Raw genomic sequence first — 27,628 nt, forward strand, 5'->3', positions numbered from 1 at the left:
TAATAATATTTCGAGAACCCTTAAGTGCTTTTTAAGACAATAAAAGTGTATAATAATACGAAACTGACCTAGCCATTTAATAAAATGAATAAACCATCTCTTCTGAGTTAAACAAACACAAAAATGTCTGAGAAGTTTTTTAGTACGAAATCGTACCTTTCCAATCGCACTTACGCAATGTAAGATGCAAATCACTAAGTTCACTATATTGAAAAAAAAAAAATTTATGATTTCTTTATACTAGACCCGTAATAAATATGTTTTCTAAGAATTATTTAACATTAATTGCCGAAAAGTTGTAAATAGCTTTCTAACTCAACTTATCTCCAGTCTCAATTCAACTAAAAGCTATACAGATATACTAACTCACGAAAAGACATACGTCTATATGTAAATGCAGAAATCAGTTTAAAATCTGATAATTTTGTTAGGCATAAGGCCATATCTGTCTACCCATTCAAAAGTTGACTACGAAGACATATTTTTTATGGCATTTACTTAAGTTTATATGTGTTTTTAAATTTCAAAACAATGTTTTTACAAAATAAATTATTATTATTGTTATGAATACAATACAAATATACAAACAAAAACACCTGTCTATATAGATAGTAGATTTTGATAACTTTTACAAAAGTGTGAAGTCTAAATAGAAACAAATTCACGATAACCCATACAAGCGGGTAATTCTTGGTAACAAGATCATAAATATGCATGCGATTAACAAAACGCGAAAAAATTGGCAACACAAACACCTGCAAATCTCACACCGAAAGCTAAACAGAAATCAACTTCCGATTAGAGATTTCTACACAAATACACACACACATATGCAGACCCACACATGCAAATGTCTAATCACTCGCAACCATTTCGTTATCGCGCGACAGATTGCCAACAAAACACATTCCCCTCCAACAAGCCGGTGAGCTGAGAAGCGCCAATCCAGCAGCTAGCTCCAGTCAGTATAATTTAACAACTCATCGGGCGCACATATGTCTAACGGCGGAAATCGAAGTATTTAAGCAAGTGTACGGGTATATACCGATAGCAACAACAAGCAGAAATGTGTGAAAATTTGTTTATCTTGAAACGAAATTATCGAGTGTTCAGCTCACTGTAGTGTCTAGGCAAATAATAAGAACAATATAAATAATTTATATAAAAACACACTGACTCCAGCCGCGATAAACAATTGTGCTTGTAAACAGTATTAAAAAATATTAATTTATAATTACTCTCAATTAAATAAACCACTGTGCCTACAAAAGTAATACAAAAATGTCCAACAAAGACGATAAAGTCATACCAGAAACGCCATCAACGGCTACCACCGACATGTCTTACGACCAGGTGACTTTCGATGCCGAGGGTCGTTTCACAACACCCGCCTATATGCCGACCACCAACTCGGATGGCTTGCACACGGCTGAAAGCTCGTCAACCGAACCGCTTGCACCACAAGCGACGCGTACACTGCGCCGACGCATTATGTCCTTAGAGTTGCCGGTGTTTTTATTATTTCTCGGTCTAATGATATCCGGTCCGGTCATGCTCAATCAGGAGCTGTATCAAACCTGCGTGGCCGTTTTCCATTACAATGAGAGCGATTGTGAACCGTTGCGTGGTATTATACCCAAAACTGATGAGGCGCAGGTGAGTTTCTAGCGAGTTATTGCAAATATTTGATAATACATATTGTTATTGCTATATAGCAGCGCCATGTGTAGTGTTGGATCCCACCTTTCTCATAATATAATAATAATGCTGACGATTTTATACGAAATTTTAAATTTTAGTTGAATGTACCTTTGGCATGATGGTTCGTCTATGGTTTTTGATAATTATTCGATTGTGGCGGGCTCTAGCGGACCTAAAATTCACTAAACTAGTCTCCGAGCTTCCATTCCGATTTCAACTAATTAATGACAGTCGCTTGACAGTCCCGTTGATTCATAAACCTTCATACAACAATTTTAAATTGTTCTTAACATTTCTGATATTCAATTTTAATTACGGATTTTGATTTTGATTAAAAAAATATACTTTTTTTTAAAGCTCAAACCCTTAAAACTGCATTTAATTATAATTATATAGTATATACAATTAAAACCTACTGTTTTTAGTTAGAACTAATAATTTATAAACATATTTTTGGCAAGTGTAACAAACAAAAAAACAGTTTTTGAAGTATTAATTGCAAAACTCTGCAAAAAGCACACGAAATTTAAAATAAAGGGTGATTTTTTAAGAGCTTGATAACTTTTTAAAAAAAAAAAACGCATAAAATTTGCAAAATCTCATCGGTTCTTTATTTGAAACGTTAGATTGGTTCATGACATTTACTTTTTGAAGATAATTTCATTTAAATGTTGACCGCGGCTGCGTCTTAGGTGGTCCATTCGGAAAGTCCAATTTTGGGCAACTTTTTCGAGCATTTCGGCCGGAATAGCCCGAATTTCTTCGGAAATGTTGTCTTCCAAAGCTGGAATAGTTGCTGGCTTATTTCTGTAGACTTTAGACTTGACGTAGCCCCACAAAAAATAGTCTAAAGGCGTTAAATCGCATGATCTTGGTGGCCAACTTACGGGTCCATTTCTTGAGATGAATTGTTCTCCGAAGTTTTCCCTCAAAATGGCCATAGAATCGCGAGCTGTGTGGCATGTAGCGCCATCTTGTTGAAACCACATGTCAACCAAGTTCAGTTCTTCCATTTTTGGCAACAAAAAGTTTGTTAGCATCGAACGATAGCGATCGCCATTCACCGTAACGATGCGTCCAACAGCATCTTTGAAAAAATACGGTCCAATGATTCCACCAGCGTACAAACCACACCAAACAGTGCATTTTTCGGGATGCATGGGCAGTTCTTGAACGGCTTCTGGTTGCTCTTCACCCCAAATGCGGCAATTTTGCTTATTTACGTAGCCATTCAACCAGAAATGAGCCTCATCGCTGAACAAAATTTGTCGATAAACACATTTCGAACCGAACACTGATTTTGGTAATAAAATTCAATGATTTGCAAGCGTTGCTCGTTAGTAAGTCTATTCATGATGAAATGTCAAAGCATACTGAGCATCTTTCTCTTTGACACCATGTCTGAAATCCCACGTGATCTGTCAAATACTAATGCATGAAAATCCTAACCTCAAAAAAATCACCCGTTACATACAAACACCTACACATATCTATGATTATATGGATATTAAGTACCAATTTGAATAGAGATCAATCAACAAAAAACTACAACAAAAAAAAAAGAAAAATTTTAATTTGTTTTCTTCACGCATGCGTGATTATTTTTTTGTGGTATTCGGTTTGGGATTCACCCGCCGAAAGCTAGACGTTGTTGTTTTTTATTATGAAAACAAACAAAAGTTGCACGAATGACGGTGTAGACAAAAGACGAAAGCTAGACGTCATATTTTTAACTTTTTGTTGGTGACTGCTATGCAGTATTTGCCAAAAAAATATGCTTGACATTGCCGCCTATTGTTAAAAAACATGTTTTATGTTATGGTGTTGTGAGTTTCGCTATTGATATTTTACCGAAATTGTCTCAAGTACATTTTTATCTACAACGAATATTTTTTTACAAACAAATTTTTAATGTTACAGTAAACTATTTAATGAACTATTGTTGTTCTTAGTTTTTATAATTTGCGAGCCAAATCGAGCTTTTCTTCAGTGGTGTGTTATGATTCAACTTCGAGATCTATAAATTACATGAAAAAAACAGACCATAAACGCGTTTGTTTATGCTCTTTTAATATGTTAAGGGTATGGTTGTTTAATTTGTCTTGTATCTATATTATTGGATTATATATCTCTCTATTTATTGGAAATCAGGCCATCATATATTATATATCATATAGGTATATATTACTTTGACTACATTTATATGAACAGTACTGTATTTACCACAACATACTAGTCAACCACTGTTGGCTTTTAGGTTAATTGAATTCATATTAGAATGAAAACAGTAATTTTAAAATTTATTTTTGGCAAGTAAAAAACAGCGAAAACGTATATCAGACACTCTAGCAAATATGTATGTTTTGGAAGTATATAAAATATTTGGAGTTATTTATTTGATATCAAAAAATTTCCTCCATGTCATATCTTCAGTCAACCTCATGGATTGAATTGAATGTCTTTATATTATATTAGGTCTAGTAAAAAGAAATTAATTATTTGTGCATAAAATTGAAGAGCATATTCAGCATGATCTGATTTCGGTCCTTCTCATTGAAACCCTGGCCCCTATTGGCAAACAAACTCATAGACCATAGACAGCAATAGGTGGCAAATAGTTGGTATCAGGGCGGGACTACATATGACGTGGATGCATAAGAAGCTCCCAACCTAGCGCCCGAATCTTTCGGCGATGTGTGTGGTCTGGCATTCTACTGATACAAATCCGAATTAGTCTGGTCGTGGGTTAGCAGTTGAAAGTATTAGTAGTAGTAGTAGTACATTCCCTCTAAATCCCACCAAACACAATACAAAACCTTCCCGAAGTCAATCATACCTTTTGGCAATGTTTGTATCCACTAACCGCTATTCGACTACAACCGTTTTCGCTTTACAATGTCGTTAGGTAACCACTTTTCATCATCAGTAACCAACCGCTTCAGGAATATATCGATTTTGTTGCGATTAAGCAGCGAAACAGCGATTTATTGACGATCGAAATCAATTTCTGTTTCGCAGAAAAAATCCTTGCAGTCGCCTGCTGGAAACTGAGCCATCACCAAAGCCATCAAGAGTGCTTTCTAGAAATATGTCGATGACATACTGCACTATACCGACCAGACTTCGTACGCGACTGACTTCAGACTAACACTGAACGCCATTCACAGCCTCGTGACCCTCACGCAACTTCGGTATGAATGATGTATAACATATTAAACTTCAACTTATCCAGACTAGACCCCGACAAACCCAACATATGCCCTGCATGCAAAGAGTCTCCGCATGACACTAACCAATTAATTCCACCCATCTAACACCCTCTTCCCTTTGGGGTATATATTACTATATACTGGTGACCATCTTTATCGACGGCTAAAAAAAATACTGAATCAAGCAATCTTTCTAACGTCATAAAACGTAATCCGATCACTCTCATTCAACACGAGATACAAATCACTACTTAAGCCATATATTGACCATCGACAGGAATAGGTGGATTAGTTATGGATTTTTTTTACTTGACCTAATATTAATAATATGTATGATGAAATGGAAGCCCCGTGATCTCCAAAAACCCAACATAGTCTATATTGTTGCATATTTTAAATTTGTTTAAAGCATTCTTTATATTTTACAGATAATCGAAAAAAGTCTTCAACCTTATGTTGCTAAAATTACTATGACCAGCTCTATACTGAATAATGTTTGGCCAGGTATACTAGTTCTATTTGTTGGACCCTGGTCGGATAAATTCGGACGTCGGCCAGTGTTGGTGGTGTCTTTCACAGGTAAATACAAAAAAAAACTTAACTTATAAAAAAAGTTATAATATTTCTATTTAATTAAACAGCCATGTTTCTGGGACACATTATAACCACAGTGTTAGTCAGTTTTTCGAAAGCACTAACATTGAATCCATGGTTCTATCTGTTGGGTAGTATACCATCAACAGTAGTTGGTGGCGGCTGCTCCTTGATGACTGTCGTATTCTGTTACATATCTGACGTATCTGATATGGAAAACAAAGCGAAGCGGTAAGTAAATGAAAATGAAATGGGAAATATGTATATGATTTTATAATTTGTTTTGTATGTATTCTTTTAGCATGTTCTATATTGATATGGTAATGGGTTTGGGTGTAGTGCTTGGCAACATTATTAGCAGTTACTTGTTGCGTCTGACGAATACAACAATAGTCTGTGCTACTGCTGCTACGCTTGTATTCATCGCTTTGTTGTACATTTTATTTTTCATAGAAGAAAGCTTGGATGTTGAAGAAACCACGTTTACGGTGAGAAATATAGTTTTATATTTAATACTATATCAAGTTTAATTTGTGTATTTTTACTGAATTTTAGCATAAAGCAAAACACTTTTTTGATGTACGTTTAATTAAGGATCTCGTGAAGACCTGTGTGACACGGCGTCCTAATTATGGACGAGCTATCATTGGTTGTACAATATCCATTTTAATTGTATTAAATTTCGCGATGTGTGAGTATAACAAAAAAATTTAATATGGATTTAAGAAAAACAAATCAAAATATTGTATATGCAGCCGGAGAGCTTGGTGTCTTCTATCTATTCCTGCGCAACAAATTCAATGTTACGCTGCAACAGTTCACCTACTATAATGCTGCTGGTATCACAATTAAAATGATTGGATGTGCAGTTGCCTTCGGCGTATTTAGAAATGTAAATTTGCATGACTTAATGTTTGTAGTTCCACAATACTAATTATTTTACTTTATTATAGCTCTTCAAAATATCATTTTCCGCCATTGCTATGCTGGGTTTATTTGGTTGTATTTTGGACAGTCTCACACGTGCTTTAGCTCAGCAATTCTGGCAAATGTATATGGCCTCATCCTTTGGACTAATGTCCGGCATAACGGGTCCAATGTTGCAATCAATCGTTTCATTAGCAGTGCCATCAAATGAAATTGGTATACAAAAAGTTAACACAGAAACCAAAAAAATATTTTAACTGTATCACCTTCATTATTGTAGGAAAAATTTACTCACTGGCGTCATGTCTACAAACACTGTCACCATTGGCTTCTGCGCCTTTATATACACTTGTCTACAATAGTACCTTGAATTTTTATCCGGGTTTATACAATTTTATCAGCACAGGACTAAATGTGGAGTGCTTTTGCGTTATGATGTAAGTTAGCACATATTTTTTGGTATTCTTTAAAGAATACTTTGTAATACTAATATACTTCCCTTTAATCTGTTTTACACTATAGTCTAATTTACATTTTCGAACGACGTGTTAGCAAGAGAACTAATAAAACGGAGGTGGAGAAGGGAGATACTGTGGAATCTCATACGGAAAATACGATAACCCAAAAGACATAAACAACTTAGACATTTTAAAATCTCTTAAAAAGTGAATTTTGATATTTTATCTAAATATTTAGTTTGAATTTGTGTGGATATTAATTAGTATTTAGTTATTATTTAAGTGAGTTTTAGTCTTTAAGTAAACACTATCAGTAAGAATGAAAATTATATACCAAAATATGTAATATTTTTGATGAAAAAAGCAGTATAAACGAAAAAACATACGCAAAAATAAATTTCTATTAGTTGAATTTTACATTATTAATATTATTTAAATCCTGGTAACTTGATCGTCTAACGCAATCCAATCAGTCCACCGATTCCAATCTGCAAGCCATTTGTAAATGCCTACAACTTGTAAGGCTCTGCCGAAATATTACTATTCCATTTTTGTTTCATCACAGTTAATTGCACATTATATACAATGCATTACATAATATGCGATTACACAATTTATAAAAATCTGCTACGCACATATGAATGTCAAGGTCACGAAAGGTTAAACGGCGATCCTCAATTCGTGCCTATGGAAGCAGAGTCTACCTACTCTAAATGTACATTTCTATTTGTCCAAGAATTATCTTATCGGTTTAATTATTCTTATTAGATTGAATTACTCTACTTACATGCTTGTACTCGACCAATTTGATATACGCTTTCCTTGAAAAAAAAAACATCAGTTTTAGCTCCACTTGTTGTATTGCACTTTTATGCACTTAAAATTCCGACAAGAGATTGTAGTTTATATATTTCACTTCAAATCAAACGAATATCAAATAATTCAACTTCCAAACATGTTTTGAAAGAATTTTGAAGCACTGAATATTATTAACTAAATAAATTGCTTCTTATAAAACTTTTCACGTTTTCACTTTTCACAAATTGTAATCGCACAGAAAAATTCAGAAGCCCGCCAATAACGGTACTCCAATGTACCAGTATTTTCACAGACATGCATTTAAACGCATTTCCCTACGAACGGCTGAAGGTCGTCAAACAGCTGATTTTGACAGCTCTCAACAAGTTAACTTCCCTCTATTTTTGCGTTTGTTTTGTGTACTTTTTCGTTCTCTATAAAATTAGAAAATTAACACGCAAAACAAACGAGATAATTGGAAATAAAATATTCCACATCATAAAATCACTGTAAACAAAGGAATTTAGAATTTTTAATTTGTGAATACAAAGGCAAATAATATTAAAATAGTTGAAATCTACTCTGCAAGTGGACGATACATAAAAATACAAATGTGGAAAACTTTCACAAATCGCATGAAATCATTGCAGCAAAAAGGTTTCAGCTCAGTCTGTGCTTGGAACTCGAACGTGCTTAAAGCTATCGCAGCAGTTTAGCTTATTATAAACAGCGTCAGCAACGAATACAATTTACGAATTCCACTTTGACGACAGACAGTCGGAAACAACAGAGTTTTAAACAATTTGTTAAAGTGGATGCATAAATAGCTGCATGTACAACAAATAAAAAAATGATATAATGATTTAAAAGTATTTACGTACTTAAACCAAATTGAAAGCAAGTAAATCCAGTGACTAATATACTTGACGTAAATTATACTGCCTTTTTGAAGATTATGCGATAGTAAACAATTTAAATAAGAAAATAATTATATTTACTAAATAAACATAAAATTAAAATGAATTCCGACGAAGAGAGCTTGTATGATCCTGAAGCGGCTGAAGCAGCCACTCAAGTGCACGATGCAGCTTTAATTGGCGTGCGAAGCAACGGCGGCACACCGTCTACAGCAACCGCACATAGCAGCAGCCAAAGTGACGAAACAGCCAGTAAAGATGATGTACCTGCTGCAGCCGACGACAACACGATATATGCAGCGCCGCGTAGACGTTGGTTCATATTAGAGCCAGCAGTGTTTTTGGTTTTTCTCGCTATGTATTTATCAGGTATTTTAATAATTCGTGTTTGTGCTTACAATTTGTACTATTAAAATGTATTTTTTTATTATTATATTTAAGGGGCGGTATATCAAAACCAAGTACTCTATCAGACTTGTGTTGCTGTATACAAATACAACGAGAGTGATTGCCAACCGCTGCTGGGTGTAAGCAGGGAAACAGAAGAGGCGCAGGTAAGTTATATTAGTGTTCTGCATTTTATAATTACCATAATTGAAAAGTGTTGCTGCATATCGTTAACACGTTCTATTATCGTTAGTCACACTTTTGTCAATTCACTAATTTAGTCTCTTATTGGAATTTTAAAGATATTAGTGAGTATGCATTTAAAAAAAGGCAGAAAATAAAAGATTTGTTATAATGGAATGCTTATAATAATCAATTAATGTTTTTAGCAATAAATATTAGAGAATAACATGTACTAGACGAAGACTACTACTACTAGAAATATAATATATGAGCAACCGCAGTAGTGCATTGAAATGGTATTCGAAATTTGCAAAATGAAATATATTTTAATAAACAAATACTTAATTACATGTAAATTATATTCACAAATGCAATGATTGAATAAATTAACTCGGCGTAATGGATCATTTAATTCACTATAATATACATACGCTTTTGTGACATATTTAAATAGATAAGCGCTATGTAGGGCGTACACACATACATTTACTTATCAACACAAACTACCGCAAAAGCTCTGAATATTATTTAAACAATAGAAACGCATAAATGACTATTGTTCTTAATTAGCAATGATGTTGCATTAAAATCGTGTGCAATGCATTTAATCGCACTTTAAATATATTTATATAAAGACACTTTTGCGTTAATCGTTAACCAATCCCTTCTCGGGACTCGCTTGCACGTGTTTGTGTGCACTCTTGTGAAATGGAGAGATAGAAAATGGGTCAATGTGCAATTAAAAACTATATTGTCGTTATATATATGTAGACAAACTATAAAAAATCATTAAATAGAAGCAAATCAATGCAAAAAAGGGCAACGCAGCAAGCATGATTGAATCATGCCCAGCAACTACTTATGTCTATAAAAAGTCTGTATACAGATAAAGGAAAAAAATGTTTTTTTACTATGAATGACTTCATTTATTCCTCATGCTTTATTTAAATAAAGTAATATTCCTTAAAACAGCTGTTACGTCTCATTTAAGTCTATATCTGCTTACATATGTATATGAACATTTGCAGATATTGAAATTTTTAATTATTTAATTTTTCATAGGAAATCGAAACTCGCGTCCAACCGTATGTTGCGCGTATTCTTATGGCACGCTCACTGTTGGAAAGCATCATACCGGCATTTGTTAGTTTATTTGTCGGTCCATGGTCGGATAAGTTTGGACGTCGTCCAATTATACTCGCCACATATACGGGTAAGTCTGATATGCTATTGAAGAGCGTACTTATATAGAAAATGTTTACCTTTTTATATTTCTGACACGAATGAGTAATATTTAACCTTCTTTAATTCTTATCAAATGTTTGCAATTTGTCAGTCAATCTTTAATGCTAGTAAACGTTAATATATAATGTAGAAAATAAAGCAAGCTTGAAATGTTTGTAAGTCACTTTTGAATAAGTAGAAATATTGAATAACTGTTATTTAATCTATTAATATGAATTAGTTGGTGATACATTATTTCGACAGAAGAGTGATGAGGGAGCACAATCACGAGACTGCGAATCATAGAAAACTATTTATATAAAAAAAAGTATTACAACAACAAATGTTGTATATAAAAATATGCCTCTAAACAGTAAACACATTTTTTGTTGGGCGGAGGGCGTCATAACGGAACAACTGTCAGTGACATCACCAGTACAGTTATTATTTTGCAAAAACAAAAAAAATTATAATAATTAGTCATTCTCAGCGATCATTTATTATGACATATACCAATTAAAATGATTATTTTGTGCTGCACTTAATGTCATTATAATTAATCGCGAATAACTTTGTGTACATTATCAAACATTTTTAATGATTTTTATGATATTTCTAGTGATTATTATTACATTTCTAATGTTGCTCTACAATTTCCAACAGGTTACCTCACCGGCTGCATAATTCTGACGATTTTAGCTTTTATTGCGACCAAAGTTGTAATAAGCCCTTGGCTATTTCTACTATCTTCTGTGCCCTCGGTGATTAGTGGTGGCACCTGTGCGCTAATTACTGGTATATATTGCTATATTTCGGATGTAGCGAAGGAGAAAGCACGCGCTGTGCGGTAAGAAAATTTCTGTTTTTGTTATTTTCATAGATTATCCCGACAAACGGTATAGAACCTTACTACAAAATGATTTGTGAAATATTTTACGTCACTTTAGAAACAACAAAAGTATTATTTATCTTTATATATAACATTTAAACTCTCCTCCCATCCAGCATGGTGTTGAATGAAGCCTCACTTCTGGCCGGCATGATGGCTGGCAACGTTTTGAGCGGTTATGTATACGCAGCAACGAATGTTGTAACCGTTTTTGCCATCTCAGCGCTACTGATGTTACTCGCCTTATTATATGTGTTGATATTTGTTGTAGAGAGTCTGCGACCCGATCAAATACACACGGGTGTAAGTTGAAATGAATTTCTAAAAATTTATATATAGTAGTTACAATATAACGTTATGTATTTTATGAATTTCAGTCCAAAATACGTGAATTCTTCCGTTTCGATTTGGTGAAGGATTTAGTGCACACTTGCTTCGAACGAAGACCCAGCTATGATCGTGCCATTATTTGGCTTACAATGATTACGCTGACCATTGCCTTATTCACCATGGGTAGGCACTCACAAATACACATTTAATTGTATAGAATACTAAATTACATTTCTAACCTCCACAGAGGGTGACAGCAATGTAACGTATCTCTTCTTCCGCGCGAAATTCGAATGGACACTGAAGGATTTTACGCTCTTCAATGCAGCGCGCATTGTTGTGCAAATAATTGGCAGTATTTTCGGTTTAATTTTATTGCGAAAAGTAAGTTTTCATTTTATTATTTATTATTTTTTATTTTAAAACAACAGTTATATTTTTTCTAAATATAATAATCGGCTATAACCGGCTAAACGGTTGCAACGCCAATCACATAATAATCTAATTTTTTTAATTTCAAAAAGGTTTTTAAATTCTCCATTGTCTCAATGACCATGCTTTCGCTGGCTTGCTGTGTTTTGGAGAGCACAGTACGTGCCACCGCCATGTATTGGTGGGAGCTCTATCTGGGCATGGTGTTAGGTGGCATGCGCGGCATAATGGGTCCCATGGCACGCGCTATACTATCGCATGTGGCACCTCCTACGGAAGTTGGTAAGTACAGATAGTTTATTATGCTTATAAAAATTTTTATTATTTTTTATTCGCCTGCCAAATTAAAACAGGCAAAATATTCGCATTCACCACTTCGTTGGAGTCGCTTTCACCACTCGGCGCTGCGCCGCTCTACACTACAGTTTATAATGCGACAATCGGTTTTTATCCGGGCATTTTTAATTTCATCAGCGCTGGTCTCTATTTGCTTTGTTTCACATTGATTGCGTAAGTTTTTTTCCGCTCTCTATTATTAATTTACTTTTTGTTGCAAATAAATGAAAATAATTGCTCGTTATTTCGTTTTTTTTTTTTCAGTGTAATTTACAGTATACAAAAGTCATTGGGTAATACTGCGGCTTATCAAGCGATCGGCAGTTAGAAATTGAAGTCACAGTGATATTATATACATACATATATGTATAATTTCCCTTTTTTGTTTGTAATTCCCGTATGATAAAGTATACAGTTTGTGCATATATAGTTAGCTAATTGTCGCATGTGATGTGAAAATACTTTTTAAGTATTATTTTAAAGTGTAAAATAAAAACGCGAAAGTTTATAGAATATTATATATATAAAATATATATTTTTATAGCAAAAATGTGTATAGTTTTCGAAACTATTTTTTCTGAAATTGTAAGTAGGTTACGGTATGTTTTTGAAACAGATTTCAAAATATTAAACACTGCAGTATTTTAAAAGAAGCAGCAACATATCTAAATTTTGCCAATTAAGTAAAATGTATAAATATATTATAGAGTGCTTCCCATAATTTAAAGTTAAATTTTATGCATAACCTCAAAATATAATTTTTGTAAAAAAATTTAACAAAAATATCTAAAAATATTTTAACAGATTTGGTTTTGAACGTTATATATTCGAGTAAAGTGAGGTTAAAAAATTTCGAAAGTTTGTATTTTGGTAAAAAACGTTAAAAAAATTCTCGAAATTTAGTTTTAAAATATTTTGTTTTTGATGCTATAAAATTTATTTGACATTATAAAACCGATAAAGGTACGATTAAAAAATAATCGGAAATAATTTTATTTTGACAGAAAAAGTTAAAAATTAATTCTCGAAAAATTTGTTTTAAAATATTTTTCTATAAAATCGATAAAAGTTCGATTGAAAATGTATATGACCAAGCAATAATTTGAAATAAATATATATTCATTCTAAAATCAAACTCTAATTTATTGCTACAATTTATGCTATAAAGGGAGCTGGTAAGTACTATAAATTTTATGAAACAAATTTTCTAAGAAGTCTCAAATTTTTCTCCCTATAATTAAGGTTTAAATTTGTGTAAATTAAATGAAAGCAAATTTAAATAAAACACAAAAAATACATATCGATAATAATTTAAAAAAATATTTATTTATATTCGAGCAAATCAGTTTACTTAATTTTAACAAATATCACATAAGTTTACATACATAACAATTCATAGAGGTAGCTAGCATATGGTGGTTATATTATTTCAATATTAACGCATAATGCTCTTTGTGCGAGTACTTGAATCGCAAGACAATGCTGCAAAAGAAAATTTATTTAATTAATTTTTATCTTAAAAACATATTTGTATATTTTAAAAGTGGTATTTACTCACATCAAAAATACGAAAGCGATTGTATATAAAGCAGCGCTGACGATATTAAATAGCCCCGGGAAAGTTTTTAAAGACTCTTTGTAGATTACTGTGTAGAGCGGTGCGGCCAAAAATGGAGCAATCGATTGCAAAACATTTTTTATGGAAAATATTTTTCCTAAAACAAAGAAACATACCGTTAATTATGTGTGTTATTTTATTTTTTTTTTTTAATATATTTTCTTACCCAAATCTGTGGGTGGCACTATATTGGATACAATAGTACGACACATTGGCCCACCAACCGACTTGAAGGCGCCCAAAGCGACAGCCAAGTACAAATGCCAAGCTTCTGAAGCCACACCTCTTACAATACTGCTGACGATATCGCTAAAGAAAGCAAGTAGAGCCAACGAAACCACGGACATGCTGAAGACCTGATGAGAAAAGAGAATAAATAGTAAATCTTAATTTAAAGGTCTAAAATGTTTTAGTATAATTGCTTAAGTGTTCTATTAGTATACTACTTAGTATAGCAAATATCTTGGTTTTAAAATCATTCGAAACGTCTAATTCTAGTGGTTTCACGGTTGAAATTTTAATAATAGACTCAAGCGATATTAAACTAAAATTTTGGTATTTTGACATAATATCAATTCAATGACCAACCACAACGGGTCTTTCAAAATAGTCCAATACCAAAAGCTCCGAGCCATTCAATACCAAACGAGGTTTCAGACAGGTTGACTCACTAACCTGTGACTTTCTTAATCAGATGCTGGAGAAAATAATATGCGCTCCAGAACAAAATAGAGAAGCATGATATCGATATCATTGATATCACGCCATTAGATCTGCTTTTGGATATAATTTCGTATATCTTGGAACCAGCATTAATACGAACAACAATGCCAGTGCCTTGAAATCCAACACAGAATCAGTCTCTCTCTCTCGACAAAGTCCCAAGTCCACAAGTCCCTCATCATTCCCATCCTGTTTTATGGTGCAGAAGTGTGGACGATGCCATCATCCGATGAGACGGCACCAGGAATTTTCGAGAGAAAATTTTTGCAGACGATTTATGGACTTTTGAAAATTGGCAACGACGAATACCGCAGACGATGGAACGATGGGCTGTATGAATTAAACGACGACTTTGATGACTGTGTTAAAGCCAGCAAAAAAGAAGAAGAATTTGTGGTGGGAAAGAAGTCCGATATCTAGTCCCCAATTTCACGCTACAGGAAAGTTTCGTCATCGCTAAGATGTTGCCGTAATTACCTTACGGAAGTAGAACTCGGACAAACAAAGTTCAAAAGCGGCGTTACCCTTCCCTTCACTGATCCCATATGAAGTACTATAGAAAGATGTAAATATATGTAAGGCCGGCTTGCTCAAGTTTCAAAAATCATGCCGGAGAAAAGAAGACTATTCATTGGAGATTCAATTTAAACTATAAACAATAAATAACGAACTACAACAAACCAGGTTTATAGAACTATTTAAAATGAAAGAAAACATCTGAAAGCTAATGCTTTAATTAAGAAATATTTTCCGAGAAAGGAAGATAATAAAAAACATAAAAACAAATGTATTGAATATTAGTCAGCTACTCAACTTACCTTTCGCAATATCAAGAAACCAACTAGGGCGCCAAACATGGGCACCATATGACTAACCGTCTCGTAGAATGTGAAATCACGCACGGTCCAATGGAATTTCTCACGCACAAACAAGTAGAAGACCGTCATTGCGCCATCTGTGAATAAATTGAATAATTAGATTTTTGTTTTTCATCAAAACAACTGTAAATTCCTCAATGATTACGGTGAGTATTATATTAACAATTAATTAAAACATGTACATACACATATATTATTACAAAACAACTCACCAATTACGAATATCGAGAGGAACATTGTGCCAGTTACAAGCCAAATAATGCTGCGATCGTAGTATGGGCGCTTCTTGAAGCACGTCACCAACATGTCCTTGATGTGCACGTAGCTGAAGAGTCCCGCTTTTTTAGGCTTCTCCTCTGTGGATTTCTCGTCAGCACTTTGATTCTTCAGCGCCAAATTCTTCGTATCTGTTCCCTTACTAGCCTTTTCGCATGCGCTCAGATCCTTTTTGGTTTCCTTTCCATTGTGCTTCTCCTCCGCTGTAACCTCAACAACTTTGCCCTGCGCATTTATTGTGAGCTCACTTATACGCTTTCCTTTCATCATTTTCGTCATGTCCAAACTATCTATTTTTGTAGTTTCTATTTGTTTTTCTTTAATATTTTTCTGTCCAATCACTTTGTCACAACAACCATTTAATGTGGTAGTTGTTGTACATTTGTTTGTTTCACTAATTGCTTGGTTCGCAGCATAATGTAGACTCTCTGGCACGCAGACGACGATGAAAACAGTTGCGGCGCACATGATCAAACCGGATATGATGAAGGTGGTGGTGGCGCCGGTGGCAGCGTAGACGAAACTCGAGAGCAAAGAGCCGCCCATTAAGCCGATAAAGAAGAAAGCTTCCATGAAAATCATTCTAAATATAGGAATAAATGTGAAGAAAGAGTTATACAGTTATTCGATGCTATGATGAATCGAACAAGTGACCTGTATAATCAAATAGAGATAGCAAGTAGTTATACTACAAGAGATCATAGCTCAGAGAAAACCCATATCTCAGGAACTACTGGACAGATTTCAATGAAATTTGGTACATAATCCTGACATTCTGATGTTATGGGCGAAATCGGTTGACAACCACGCCTACTTCCCATATAATAAAATTCTGAAGTCTTTCTGATTTGTTCACTTTACAATATATACATCAAGAACCAATGAAGATACCGGAGCAATATATTACAGAAACACTTCATTTGATAATTGACATCTCTCATTTGAAAATTCTCGAAATCAGACTATAAAATTTCAAGGCCCCAGACATCGAACATGAAGACCTTAGTGTCTATATATAATTTTTTACTAAAAATACCGGTAAATATTTCAGATATTATAAGGAAATTCTGAGGAAAAATTTATCTTCTAAAAATGTGTCTCTGTGCCAAAAATGTGTAAAATCGGGTCATAACTTCTCCTAGCTCTCATATATCTAAAATTAGGTTTTTCAAACATCGGGTGGGATTTATACCCCTTATAGCGGTTAATATGTGAGATATCTTAGCAAAATTAAGGAATTCAGGAAGATGGTGAAAATTAGTGAAATCGGTTCGGGAATCACCGTAACTTCCATATGCTACATATAATATTTTCATTACTCTAGTGGACTTAATGCCGAATATGTATATGTGTCCTCATAATAGAATTACATCTATAAACTGCCAGAGAAAAAAATGTTTGGTTACATCCAAACTTAGCAGTTCCTTTTTTTAATGTGTTTAATTTTAATTTATTTTTTTTTTAACAAAATTTTGACATTTAAACCCCCGCTACGACAATTAAAAATAATATGCTAAAATCGTTGCTATTTTTTTGTCTGTTAAAAGCTCATTAATTACACTCATTTAGAAAAAAATAATGGTTTTGCTTTTATAAAAATATTTTTCATTTTTTATACATTTATATATGAAATGAACTCGGATAAACTTCATTAAAATTATACATTGCATTCTCAATTTAAAAATTTAATTTTTTAATTGTTTCTCTCAACAGATTTTAATAAAAAAATCTGAGTTTTACTACTTTCTCTGCGAACTTTTAATATATATTAATATCTCAAAATCAAGATTTTTACGAATAAAGATCTCCAAACACTTATATATAGCTTAAAAATAAATTACAGATCTCAAAACAATATACATATGTATATCAGAGATACTAGATATACTAATATAACCTCATACATACCTATAGGGTCTCGTCTTCGTATCTGTAACATCGGATATAAAGCAGAAAGCCGCCACGGAAAACACACAATTTCCACCCAAAACAGAATGCGGCACCACAGCCAGCACATAGTACCAAGGGTTCACCGGTTGATAGACGGCAATTTGACAAATCACCGCCGCAATGATGTAGGTGAAGGAGAAACCTATTGCATTTGAGTATATAGACATTTTCATAAATATATGCATATATAAGATTTAAGGGAATTATTATTATAGAGTATATGTCAATACCTATCATCGAGATGACCAAGAGCGGCTTGCGACCATAGTGATCCGACCAAGAGCCAATAAAAACGCCACACAATGCCGGCACAATACTCTCCAGCAATGTGCGAATCATAAACAGATTTGCTACGTATGGCTGCACTTCGGTTTCAATTTTCTATTACAATACCAAATAGACAGGTAAAAAACAACAAACACGATTATGAATGAGAAAACATATGCAATTGCATTTGGTGATAAATAAATGTTATTAAAATTATTGCATGATTACGCACTGCATATGCCCTGTAGGAAAAACTGAACGACACAAAAATATAATTTCTATGACTTTACTATTGTAATGTCGATTATTAATTATAATAATTACAAACTAAATAAAAATATTTTTCTTGAATTTACAATCGTTCGTCACATTTCCTACAGGGCTTAAGCTATTTATAAAAGTAGATATTCCTATATACAATAAAATTTATATAAAACTTACCGTTGCCTCAGCGCTGATATTTTTCGTGCCTAATTCTTCGCAAATACTTTCATTGTAATTGAATACTGTTGTACAGGCCTGATATATGATTTGATTTCTCAGTATGGTGCCTGCGGTGTAGAAAGTAACATAATTATATGCAAAATCAATTAATTTTCGACTGAATCCATTCGAAACGCGACACAAACAAATTATTGAATTAAATAAACAGACAGATTATTCAGTTTATGCAGGTATAATGAGCAATCGAAGTGGCGGTTATAGTCGGATACATTTTTGGCATTGAACCTTGAGTTAGATTATTTTCTAATATATTAATCCATTTAAGTTCGGACGGATTTAAAATTTGTTAGTACCGTTAGTCTGTCGAATGAAATCTAGTCCTGTACCACAAATGAAAGGTGATAAGCTATGTATAAGGTGGAGTAGACCGTTTACTTCAGCCTCTGAATTTCGTGAAAATATCTCTCTAAATTCCAGAGTTATCACAGTGTGAAATAAGTATCAATAAAGTTCTGTTTGTGAACACAAAAAAAATTCCTCAATTAATGTTGAGCAAAAATGGCAACGTAAGAGTTCTTTATTGGATATAACTCTGATTCCGCTCCAATTCTTGTAGATTCGGCTGATACAAAAACGGATCGAACATATACTTTTAATTATCTCAACAACGGGAACAACTATGATCCTACATATATTATTCGAAGTAACAGTACTGATTCTGTTAATAGAGATCGAATTAATCTTAATTAAAATTAATATTTTTAAATTACTTAGAAGTTCTTCTATAACGATCTTACGATGTTAAAACTTGTCAAACACTAATTCAACAAAGTAACGGTGAGCTAAAGAATAGTCAGATGATGACTCCGCCTTCTTTCAAAAGCAGAAACAGATTTTGGACTCAGTTGGTCTCCAGACAATACTCCTCAGTTATTTTATTACCGAAAGGGAGTTCAATTTTTCACATAAAACTGTGCGATGGTTATTGAAAATAATCGATTTTATGTTTTTTTTTATCAGCCTTGTAGTCCAACGAAGTATAAGTCTTATCAACAAGTGCTACTTTGGACTGAGTCCAGTTTTATGATGCAGAAACGTAGACGATGTCAACATCCGATGAGACAGCGCTTGGAGTTTTCGAGAGAAATGTTTTGCGAAAGATTTTGACTTGAACATTGGCAACGGCGAATACTGCTGTCGAGGTAACAATGAGCTGTACGAGCTATACGACGACATTGAAATAGTTCAGGAAATAAAAAGACAGCGGCTACGTTGACTGGGTTTGTTATTCGAATGGACGAAAGTACACCAGCTTTGAATACGAATGGAAAGTTAAACAAGTAAGGAAAGGCTAAGTTCGGGTATAACCGAACATTTTATACTCTCGCAATTTATTGAAGAAATTTTATTTACATAACGCACAAATTTACCCATAAAATCGGCATAAAGTTTAATAGAATAACGAAAATCATCATATATAGATATGAGGGCTGAGGTAATTCCTGAACCGATTTCATTCAATTTCACCAGCAAGGTACACTATATTCAATACTATACGCTCACTTAATTTTGCTAAGATATATCACATATTAACCAATACATATGCGGAATAAAGCCCAACGAATTTTTGAAAAACATATAATTAGGTATATGGGAGCTAGGAGATGTTATGACCCGATTTTAATAATTTTTGGAACAGAGACACACTATTGTAAGAAAACAATTTTCTCTGAATTACATTAAATTATCCATATTTTCGGTTAAAATTTAACCTTAGGCCCTGAGCTCAACATGTTCGATATCAAGGGCCTTGGAAAGTTATAGTCCGTTTTCGACAATTTTTTCACAAGATCACACAGATCATATACAGTATTTGTGTAAAGTTTTATTTCGCTATTTTCATTGGTTCCTAATGTATATATTATAAAGTGAAGGATTCAGATGGAACTCAAAATTGAGTTATAAGGAAAGTAGTCGTGGTTGTGAACCAATTTCGCTCATTTTTTAACCGTGTTGTCAGGGTGTCAAGAAAATATTATATACCGATTTTCATTGAAATCTGTCGAGTAGTTCCTGAGATATGGTTTTTCACCCATAAGTGGGCGATGCCACGCCCCTTTTTCAGTTTGTATAAAAATCTGAGTGAAGCTTTCTTCTGCTATTCCTTCAGTAAAATTTAGTGTATCTGACGTTTTTCGTTAGTGAGTTAACCCACTTTTAGTAATTTTCAACCTAACTTTCGTATGGGAGGTGGGCGTGGTTATTATCTAATTTCTTTCATGTTTGACTGTATAAGGAAGTGGCTAAAAGAAACAACTGCAGAAAGTTTGGTTTATATAGCTTTATTGGTTTGCGTGTTATGTACAAAAAACCTATTTGGGGGCGGGGTCACGCCCACTTTTCAAAAACAATTACATCCAAATGTGACCCTTCCTAATGTGATCCTATGTGCCAAATTTTATTTTCATAACTTTATTTATGGCTTAGTTAAGACACTGTATAGTTTTTCGGTATCCGCCATTTTGTGAGCGGGGCAGAGGATCGATTTTGTCCATTTTCGAAAGCTCATTTTCAAAACTATAATACTCTGTGGAACATGTTGCGAGAGTATAAAAAGTTCCCACATACTTTGGGGTTAGAAAAATTATCATATCTGTGAAGTCGTAGAATTAACTTAACTTCCTAAAATCGTTAATAATAATGTATTTATCTATGTCTAGCAGTATTTGGTCTACTATGTTTAGCGACAGGAATATAAATAGAAATACATATTAATAATTAAAGCTAGAATTTACATATCAATCGAAATTGCTCAACACAGTATAATCAACTTCAAAGCAAAGTTCAAACGTTGCGTGAATCAAAAATCGATTAAGTACGAATGGAAACAGTTATATGAAAAATAAAAAAATAAAAAACAATTTTTTACTGGCATCTAATTTTATTACAAACGCCAATTTTAATTACCGGATAGACTATGGGCAAACACCAGCATAAAAACGATCGGTTCTATGTAGTACATATGAAATATCTTGCCCCACTGCAGCTGCTTGACGCGCGTCAACATTGTTGTAGTGATTTTTTCCACCATTTTTTATGACGATTTTTTTTTTTTGTAACGTTTAATATGCAAATTTGTATTTTTATGTATCGTAAAATTAAACACTGCGCTACTGCGTTAATAAATTATTTCTTTTTTTGTTTTTTTTTTTACTATTTTCACACACTTAAAACATTTTAAAATATTTTATGGTAAAACATTCGAATTCGCGCACTTGTAACTGTTTCGTGTGACGGCACATCAAATACTGAACGAATCAGGCGGTATGCGAACGGCAGCCAGTAGAGTAGTAATTGGCTAATGTGTTAATAACTTCGCAAAACACCGCAAATGTTATGAATAAGTTTAGAATCTAATTGAAAAAAAACTCTAATTTAACACATACAAACACTTCGGTGTAATATATAATAAAGCTCCAATATGCCGCACGTTGGGAGAAATTATTTGCTTTTTTAACGATTTAATCGAGATGAAGTGTCACAGCAGACTACAAACGCACAACTAACTGTAACTATGTACATATGTATGTAATAATGTTAATAATAGCAAATAGTCGCCGCCTTTTTATTTAACGCTTCGCTAGTTCTGCGAGCTATTTGTTGACATTCTTGCCACCTGTTTGTACATACTATAACTCAACACTATCACTGCCATCACTGTCTTTTGTCTATGCGAATATATTGATCATCGCCGGTGTAGCTCGAGTGCCGCGCACACGCATCCGTTCCAAGTCGGAATTAATTTGAGACTAACTTCATTGTGGCGGTTATCACGAAAAAATCGTCGCATATGAAGTCGCTAGTTGAGACCGCATAGGTAAAAAAAAAAACAACAACAAATAGACACACAGCGCGACGCGTGAACATAGAAAAGCAAACATTAAGTGTGTTTGAATGTTGGAGCTGTGTTGTAGGTATGTATGTTGGTAGTTATTTATATAAACAAATCGTTTAGAGTTCAAAGTTACCTAGATTTAGCCACACATACTAGCTATAGATACTAACTTATATATGTATGTGTACATTTGGCAAGAGATTTAACGATCAAGCGATCCACACAATTAATTTGTTTTTTGATATTAATTAATATTTATAATATTGGTTTTAGTCAAGCTATTTGTAGAGTATATAAATATGGTATAATACCAGTTCGATTAAGAACCAATACTTCCGTGGTGTATTCAAAAAATAAAGGGAATTTTGTTTTTTTGAAAAAAATATTTCTTCATTCGTTTACATTAATGTTGTCTTCATTCGTTACTATGCACTTATGCCAGCGCTTCTTCCAATCGTCGTAACAAAATAGATTTTTCTCAAAATAGATTTTCAAAATAGATTTTCAAAATAGAGCCTTTGGTTCTTTTTTAGGGATTTCTCGTTTGCTTGTGAAACGACGGTTTAAGGTTTTCTTTATTTTTGGAAATAGGAAAAAGTCACACGGTGTCATATCTGGCGAATATGAAGGTTGGCGCATCGTTACTGTATAGTTTTTGGACAAAGGATTCTCGAACAAGCAACGAAGTGCGAGATTTTAAGAAACGAAAATCGATCAAGCTCATAAAAACACGTTTAAACTCAGCGCCTCCTACAGACAAAATAGGCAAGGAATACATAATAAACAAGTAAGGAAGGGCTAAGTTCGGGTGAAGGTTTGAAACCCTAATATTAAGTATATGGGATTTAGGTCAAGTTATGACCCGATTTCACGTATTTTAGGCACGGAGACATATTATAAAAAGAAGGATATTCCCTGCGAATTTCTTCAAAATATCACAATATACCTATATTTTCAGTAAAAAAAATTAGAAGCACTGAGGTCTTATGTTCGATATATGGGGCCTTGAAAATCTACGGTCCGATTTCGACGGTTTTTAGAAGGGCGATGCCACACTATAAATGTAGTATTTGTGCAAAGTTCTGTTCCGATATCTTCACTAGTGCTTAATTTATATATTGTAAAGTAAACAATTCAGATCGTCTTCAAAGTTCTGGTATATAGGAAGGAGGCGTGGTTGTGAACCGATTTGGCCTATTTTCACAACATATCATTGGGATGCAAGGAAAATATTACAAACCGAATTTCATTGAAATTGGTCGAGTAAAATTTTGTATACCATTTTGATTGCAGCTATTCTGTACCTTCTTTATAATGAAATTTATGGTTTCTGCTGGCTTTCCTTACTGAGTTAAAGCATTTTTAGTAGTTTTCAACATAATCTTTCTATGAGATTTGGGCGTGGTTATAATCCGATTTCCTCCATTTTTGGACTATGTAAGGAAATGCCTGAAAAATCACGACTCCTGAGAGTTTCGTTGATTTAGGTTTAGTAGTTTACGAGATATATACAAAAAACGTAGAAGGGGGCGGGGCCACACCCACTTTCCCAAAAAAATTACATCCAAATATGCCTCTTCTTAGAACAATCCTTTGTACCAAATTTCAAAGCTCTTTATGTGTTTTCGGTTATCGCTATTTTGTGGGCGAGGCAGTGGTCCGATTCGGCCCATCGAACTTAATCCTCTTATGGTGCCAAGGAACACGTGTTCCACGTTTCATTAAGATATCTCAATTTTTACTCAAGTTACAGCGTGTCCGTGGACGGACAGACATCCGGATTTGAACTTTACTCGTCACCCGGATCACTTTGGTATGTATAACCCTATATCTAACTTGTTTAGTTTTAGGACTTACAAACAACCGTTATGTGGACACAACTATAATACTCTCTTAGCAACTTTTGTTGCGAGAGTATAAAAATCATAAAACAATTCTTAATGAATACGACTATCCAAACCCGTGAAATTTTACATTTTCCGTTATTTTTCGAAAACACGTATAGATTGTACTTAATCCAGTGTTTCTTCACCCAACTAGTTGTTATTACGTTTATGTTATTATATTACGAAAAATACTTGTTTTGAATTCAACTTTTAAAATGATGATAGTGTTTATGAGTTAATATTTTGAGTTTTTTGTGTATCTCTCAACCAGTTTAAAAATTCTTCAAAACAGTTGGATATAACATTCGTTTATCTAGTTATTCATTTTTTAATACAAGTTATAGACAATCTAATCCAAATGGACAACAGAAATATATAGATAAGATGCAAATTTTGAATTATAAACGCGAAATGACGCGAATAACATGATTTATCAAATTACACCGGTTAATTAAATTATCTGCTAGCATTCTTGCGCTCCATTTCAATTGATAGCGTTTTTCCATTCAAGAAAGTTGCAAATGGAACATCTAGCCTTGTTCATCACTCATAGTAACCAAATTTGACGGAAGGAAATCCATATAAGAGTCTAGAATATGTATTTTCAAGGACATATTACAGGACCGAAAAGCTTTTAATGCCATTAAACGTTCATTTATTAAGTCTTTGTAGTTTTCCAATTTACGGTTTTCTAGACAACAACATTTCCAGACGAATTTTCTTGTGGACCTACAAATACTCCCTGTTTAATTTCTGTCATCTCTAGGGATAGTTTTTGCAGAAATACATCACAACAACTGTCGGGTTGTTAGAAAATTATGATATATTGTTAATGAGGGTGTATCAACATAAATCATCACACAGTTTGTCTGACAAAAAACAGTGTTTACCTGTGCTATTATTCCTGATAAAGGTCGACGGATTGGCTCATTACTCTACGTCTCCAAAAGTATTCAAAACTGTTTCAACTGATAGTTAATAATAGTGACTCTTCCTCTTTAACCAACCCAATCCAGAAAGAGATATAAAGTGTAAAAGGATTGTCGATGATTTTGGTGTTTCGAGTTGAAGGTATCTTCTAAAAAGCAGAAGTGTATGTGATTTCCTTTATCAATAGCAATTGTTTTGTTCATAAAAGAACACTGACTTAGACTTTTGCCAGACAAGGACGCCGCTTAGGCCGTAATTTGAATATTAAAGGACACTCGACGAGACACAAAATCAGCACAAAACCCGTCTAGTTTTACATAAATTTAATTTTTCTGTGAAGAATTACTTAAAGAGGACCAAATTGATGTAGACTATATTTCAGGGAAAAAGTCAGTTTCAATAAGCTATGGCTATTAAAAGGGTAATCCAGCTACAAATAAATATCAAGTGGATGTGATAGATGAAACAGACGGACATCAAAATAAAATATAAATAAATTCAAGCCTGATTTTTCCTACATATATAATTGAATCTTGTAATTAATAATTGATTTATAGCAATTTCGGTGTGAAATGCCTGCGAGATCCTTTTAATTGATCAGTTTTAGATAGAAATAAGTTCACAACAGATGATATTTGTTCTTAAAGATTATCCACATTACATTGAGACGGGTTTAAGCAAAAATGCTACTGTTTAGATGCAAAAGAAGGCATTGAGGACCTCGGGATCGGGTTTACTATCCTTAGATGCAAATTGATTTTCTAGTAAAATAAAATATTTCTGGACAAAAATGTAATGTATATGAAAAAAAACAGTTAATTACCTTCCTCATATGCTTGTATATAAAAATGAAGTAAAAAGTAAGTGAGTTGGTATTGTTGCTGGTTAAAGAAGATGCCATCGCCTGGTATTATCTCATTTTTTGTTGACAAGAAACAAACCAATACAAATCTGTTAACAATCGGCAGCAGCCGAAACACAACCTTTGTTTGATTAGAAAAATATGGTAAATAATGATAATAAGCAAAATATTTTTTCAATCGCCAGCAGTCGCCTACACACGTTCCCCAAATATTACAAAGGAATACCAAATACAACATACGACATTGTAGATAAAAAAAAACTGAAACAAAGTATGATAGTTAGTCTACCTGTGACAGCGGTCGTTCACCAAGGACACCAACGACGCGCGTGTTTATCCTTTTTTATTTTGTCACTCACAGCAAATATTTGGCTACGCGTTATGGCGCGGCAGAAATGCCAAAGCGAGCCAAAGCAAATAACACACACATTCAATTGGACTAAAATAATCATAATAATTATTAAAAACACTTGAAAGCGCATTGACGATTAAACACACACAAAAAATATTAAACTATTAATGCACACATTTGCATTTGTGATTTCATTTGTTCCGGTTTCATTCACCCACAAATGATAGCAGGTAATCGTTGATAATTAATTTTGCATAGTTTTTTGCAAATACTTACAGATATCTTTGTATTATGTGTGTGTCTGCCTGTGAACCAATGTAAATATTTGGAATTATTTGTACGGAAATCATTATTGAAACAATTGAATTGTTCGCAATCTCTCACCCAAACACTAATGTGTATAGTATGTGTGTTTAGCACATTAGATTGTTAGCCGGCCAATTTCCCGATATCCATTTATGTTTGTATGTATGTAGATGTCTGTTACGTGAGTTGATTATAAATTCGCGACATGTTTCACTCAATGGACGCGAACTCATTGCAAGTTCAATGTTGAATTTCACACATCAAAGCTCATTTAAATAAAATACTTTCAGGCCAAAATATGGGATTTTTCTTGTGGTTTTCGCAAACAAAGCAAAACAAACAACAAAAAATAAATTAAGAAGGAAAAAAAAAACAATTAAATAAAAACACAACTAAAAGCTAAGCTTACTTAAATTACAAAACTAAATAGCTGTCAATTGAACAACACAAAATAGAAATAAAGCGAAAGCGACTTTGAATTAATTGTGAATGGGATTCACCACAGAAATTTGTTAATGCTTTATGATGACTTGCAATTTGAAGTACATACTTGTGTGCAAAACTAGCTCATTAGGGTATGAGAAAGTGCTAACAAACCTAATTTTATAAAGGGTGTCTTTCAGGGTTTTACTTCGTTTGCAAATACAATTGGCATAGGGTTCTTTTTTAGTTTAATATAGAGAATAGCAAGTAAGGAGGGGGCTAAGTTCGGATATAACCGAACATTTTATACTCTCGCAATTTATATATTTAATTTTATTAATATAACGCACAATTTGACCCACATATTCGTCATATATGATATACAGCCGATTGAAAGTTGAAAACCCTAATATTAGGTATATAAGAGCTAGGT

General features: G+C 33.5%; 3 protein-coding genes across 4 annotated transcripts; 2 read left to right on the forward strand and 1 right to left on the reverse strand.

Moving 5' to 3' along the window:
* The first annotated feature begins 952 nt into the window (after positions 1-952).
* On the forward strand, positions 953-7,306 carry LOC114803484 (proton-coupled folate transporter). The gene is made up of 9 exons (XM_011184646.3): positions 953-1,656; positions 5,339-5,489; positions 5,552-5,735; positions 5,806-5,992; positions 6,060-6,195; positions 6,260-6,396; positions 6,458-6,647; positions 6,712-6,868; positions 6,954-7,306. The coding sequence occupies exons 1-9, from the start codon at positions 1,282-1,284 to the stop codon at positions 7,063-7,065; spliced, it is 1,629 nt and encodes a 542-aa protein (XP_011182948.2). The 5' UTR covers positions 953-1,281; the 3' UTR covers positions 7,066-7,306.
* A 1,037-nt stretch (positions 7,307-8,343) lies between these two features.
* LOC105212585 (proton-coupled folate transporter) lies at positions 8,344-13,131 on the forward strand. The gene is made up of 10 exons (XM_054233581.1): positions 8,344-8,973; positions 9,046-9,158; positions 10,237-10,387; positions 11,062-11,245; positions 11,404-11,590; positions 11,665-11,800; positions 11,865-12,001; positions 12,142-12,331; positions 12,403-12,559; positions 12,650-13,131. Exons 1-10 carry the CDS (start codon positions 8,706-8,708, stop codon positions 12,711-12,713), a joined length of 1,587 nt encoding a protein of 528 aa, XP_054089556.1. The 5' UTR covers positions 8,344-8,705; the 3' UTR covers positions 12,714-13,131.
* Positions 13,132-13,679: 548 nt separating this feature from the next.
* Positions 13,680-27,143, reverse strand: LOC105212584 (uncharacterized). Of its 2 annotated transcripts, XM_054234056.1 has the most exons (10): positions 26,851-27,143; positions 26,743-26,771; positions 18,539-18,648; positions 18,061-18,211; positions 17,789-17,972; positions 15,817-16,463; positions 15,545-15,681; positions 14,170-14,359; positions 13,944-14,100; positions 13,680-13,867 (listed from the first exon to the last, which is right to left on the reverse strand). In XM_054234056.1, exons 4-10 carry the CDS (start codon positions 18,167-18,169, stop codon positions 13,810-13,812), a joined length of 1,482 nt encoding a protein of 493 aa, XP_054090031.1. In that variant the 5' UTR covers positions 18,170-18,211; positions 18,539-18,648; positions 26,743-26,771; positions 26,851-27,143; the 3' UTR covers positions 13,680-13,809. The 2 variants fall into 2 exon arrangements, with proteins under 2 accessions (XP_054090031.1, XP_011182942.2); XM_011184640.3 differs by lacking the exons at positions 26,743-26,771; positions 26,851-27,143 and adding an exon at positions 21,509-22,378.
* Positions 27,144-27,628: the final 485 nt, after the last annotated feature.

The sequence above is a fragment of the Zeugodacus cucurbitae genome, chromosome 6 (genome assembly GCF_028554725.1).
Source record: "Zeugodacus cucurbitae isolate PBARC_wt_2022May chromosome 6, idZeuCucr1.2, whole genome shotgun sequence".
Lineage (NCBI taxonomy): Eukaryota > Metazoa > Arthropoda > Insecta > Diptera > Tephritidae > Zeugodacus > Zeugodacus cucurbitae.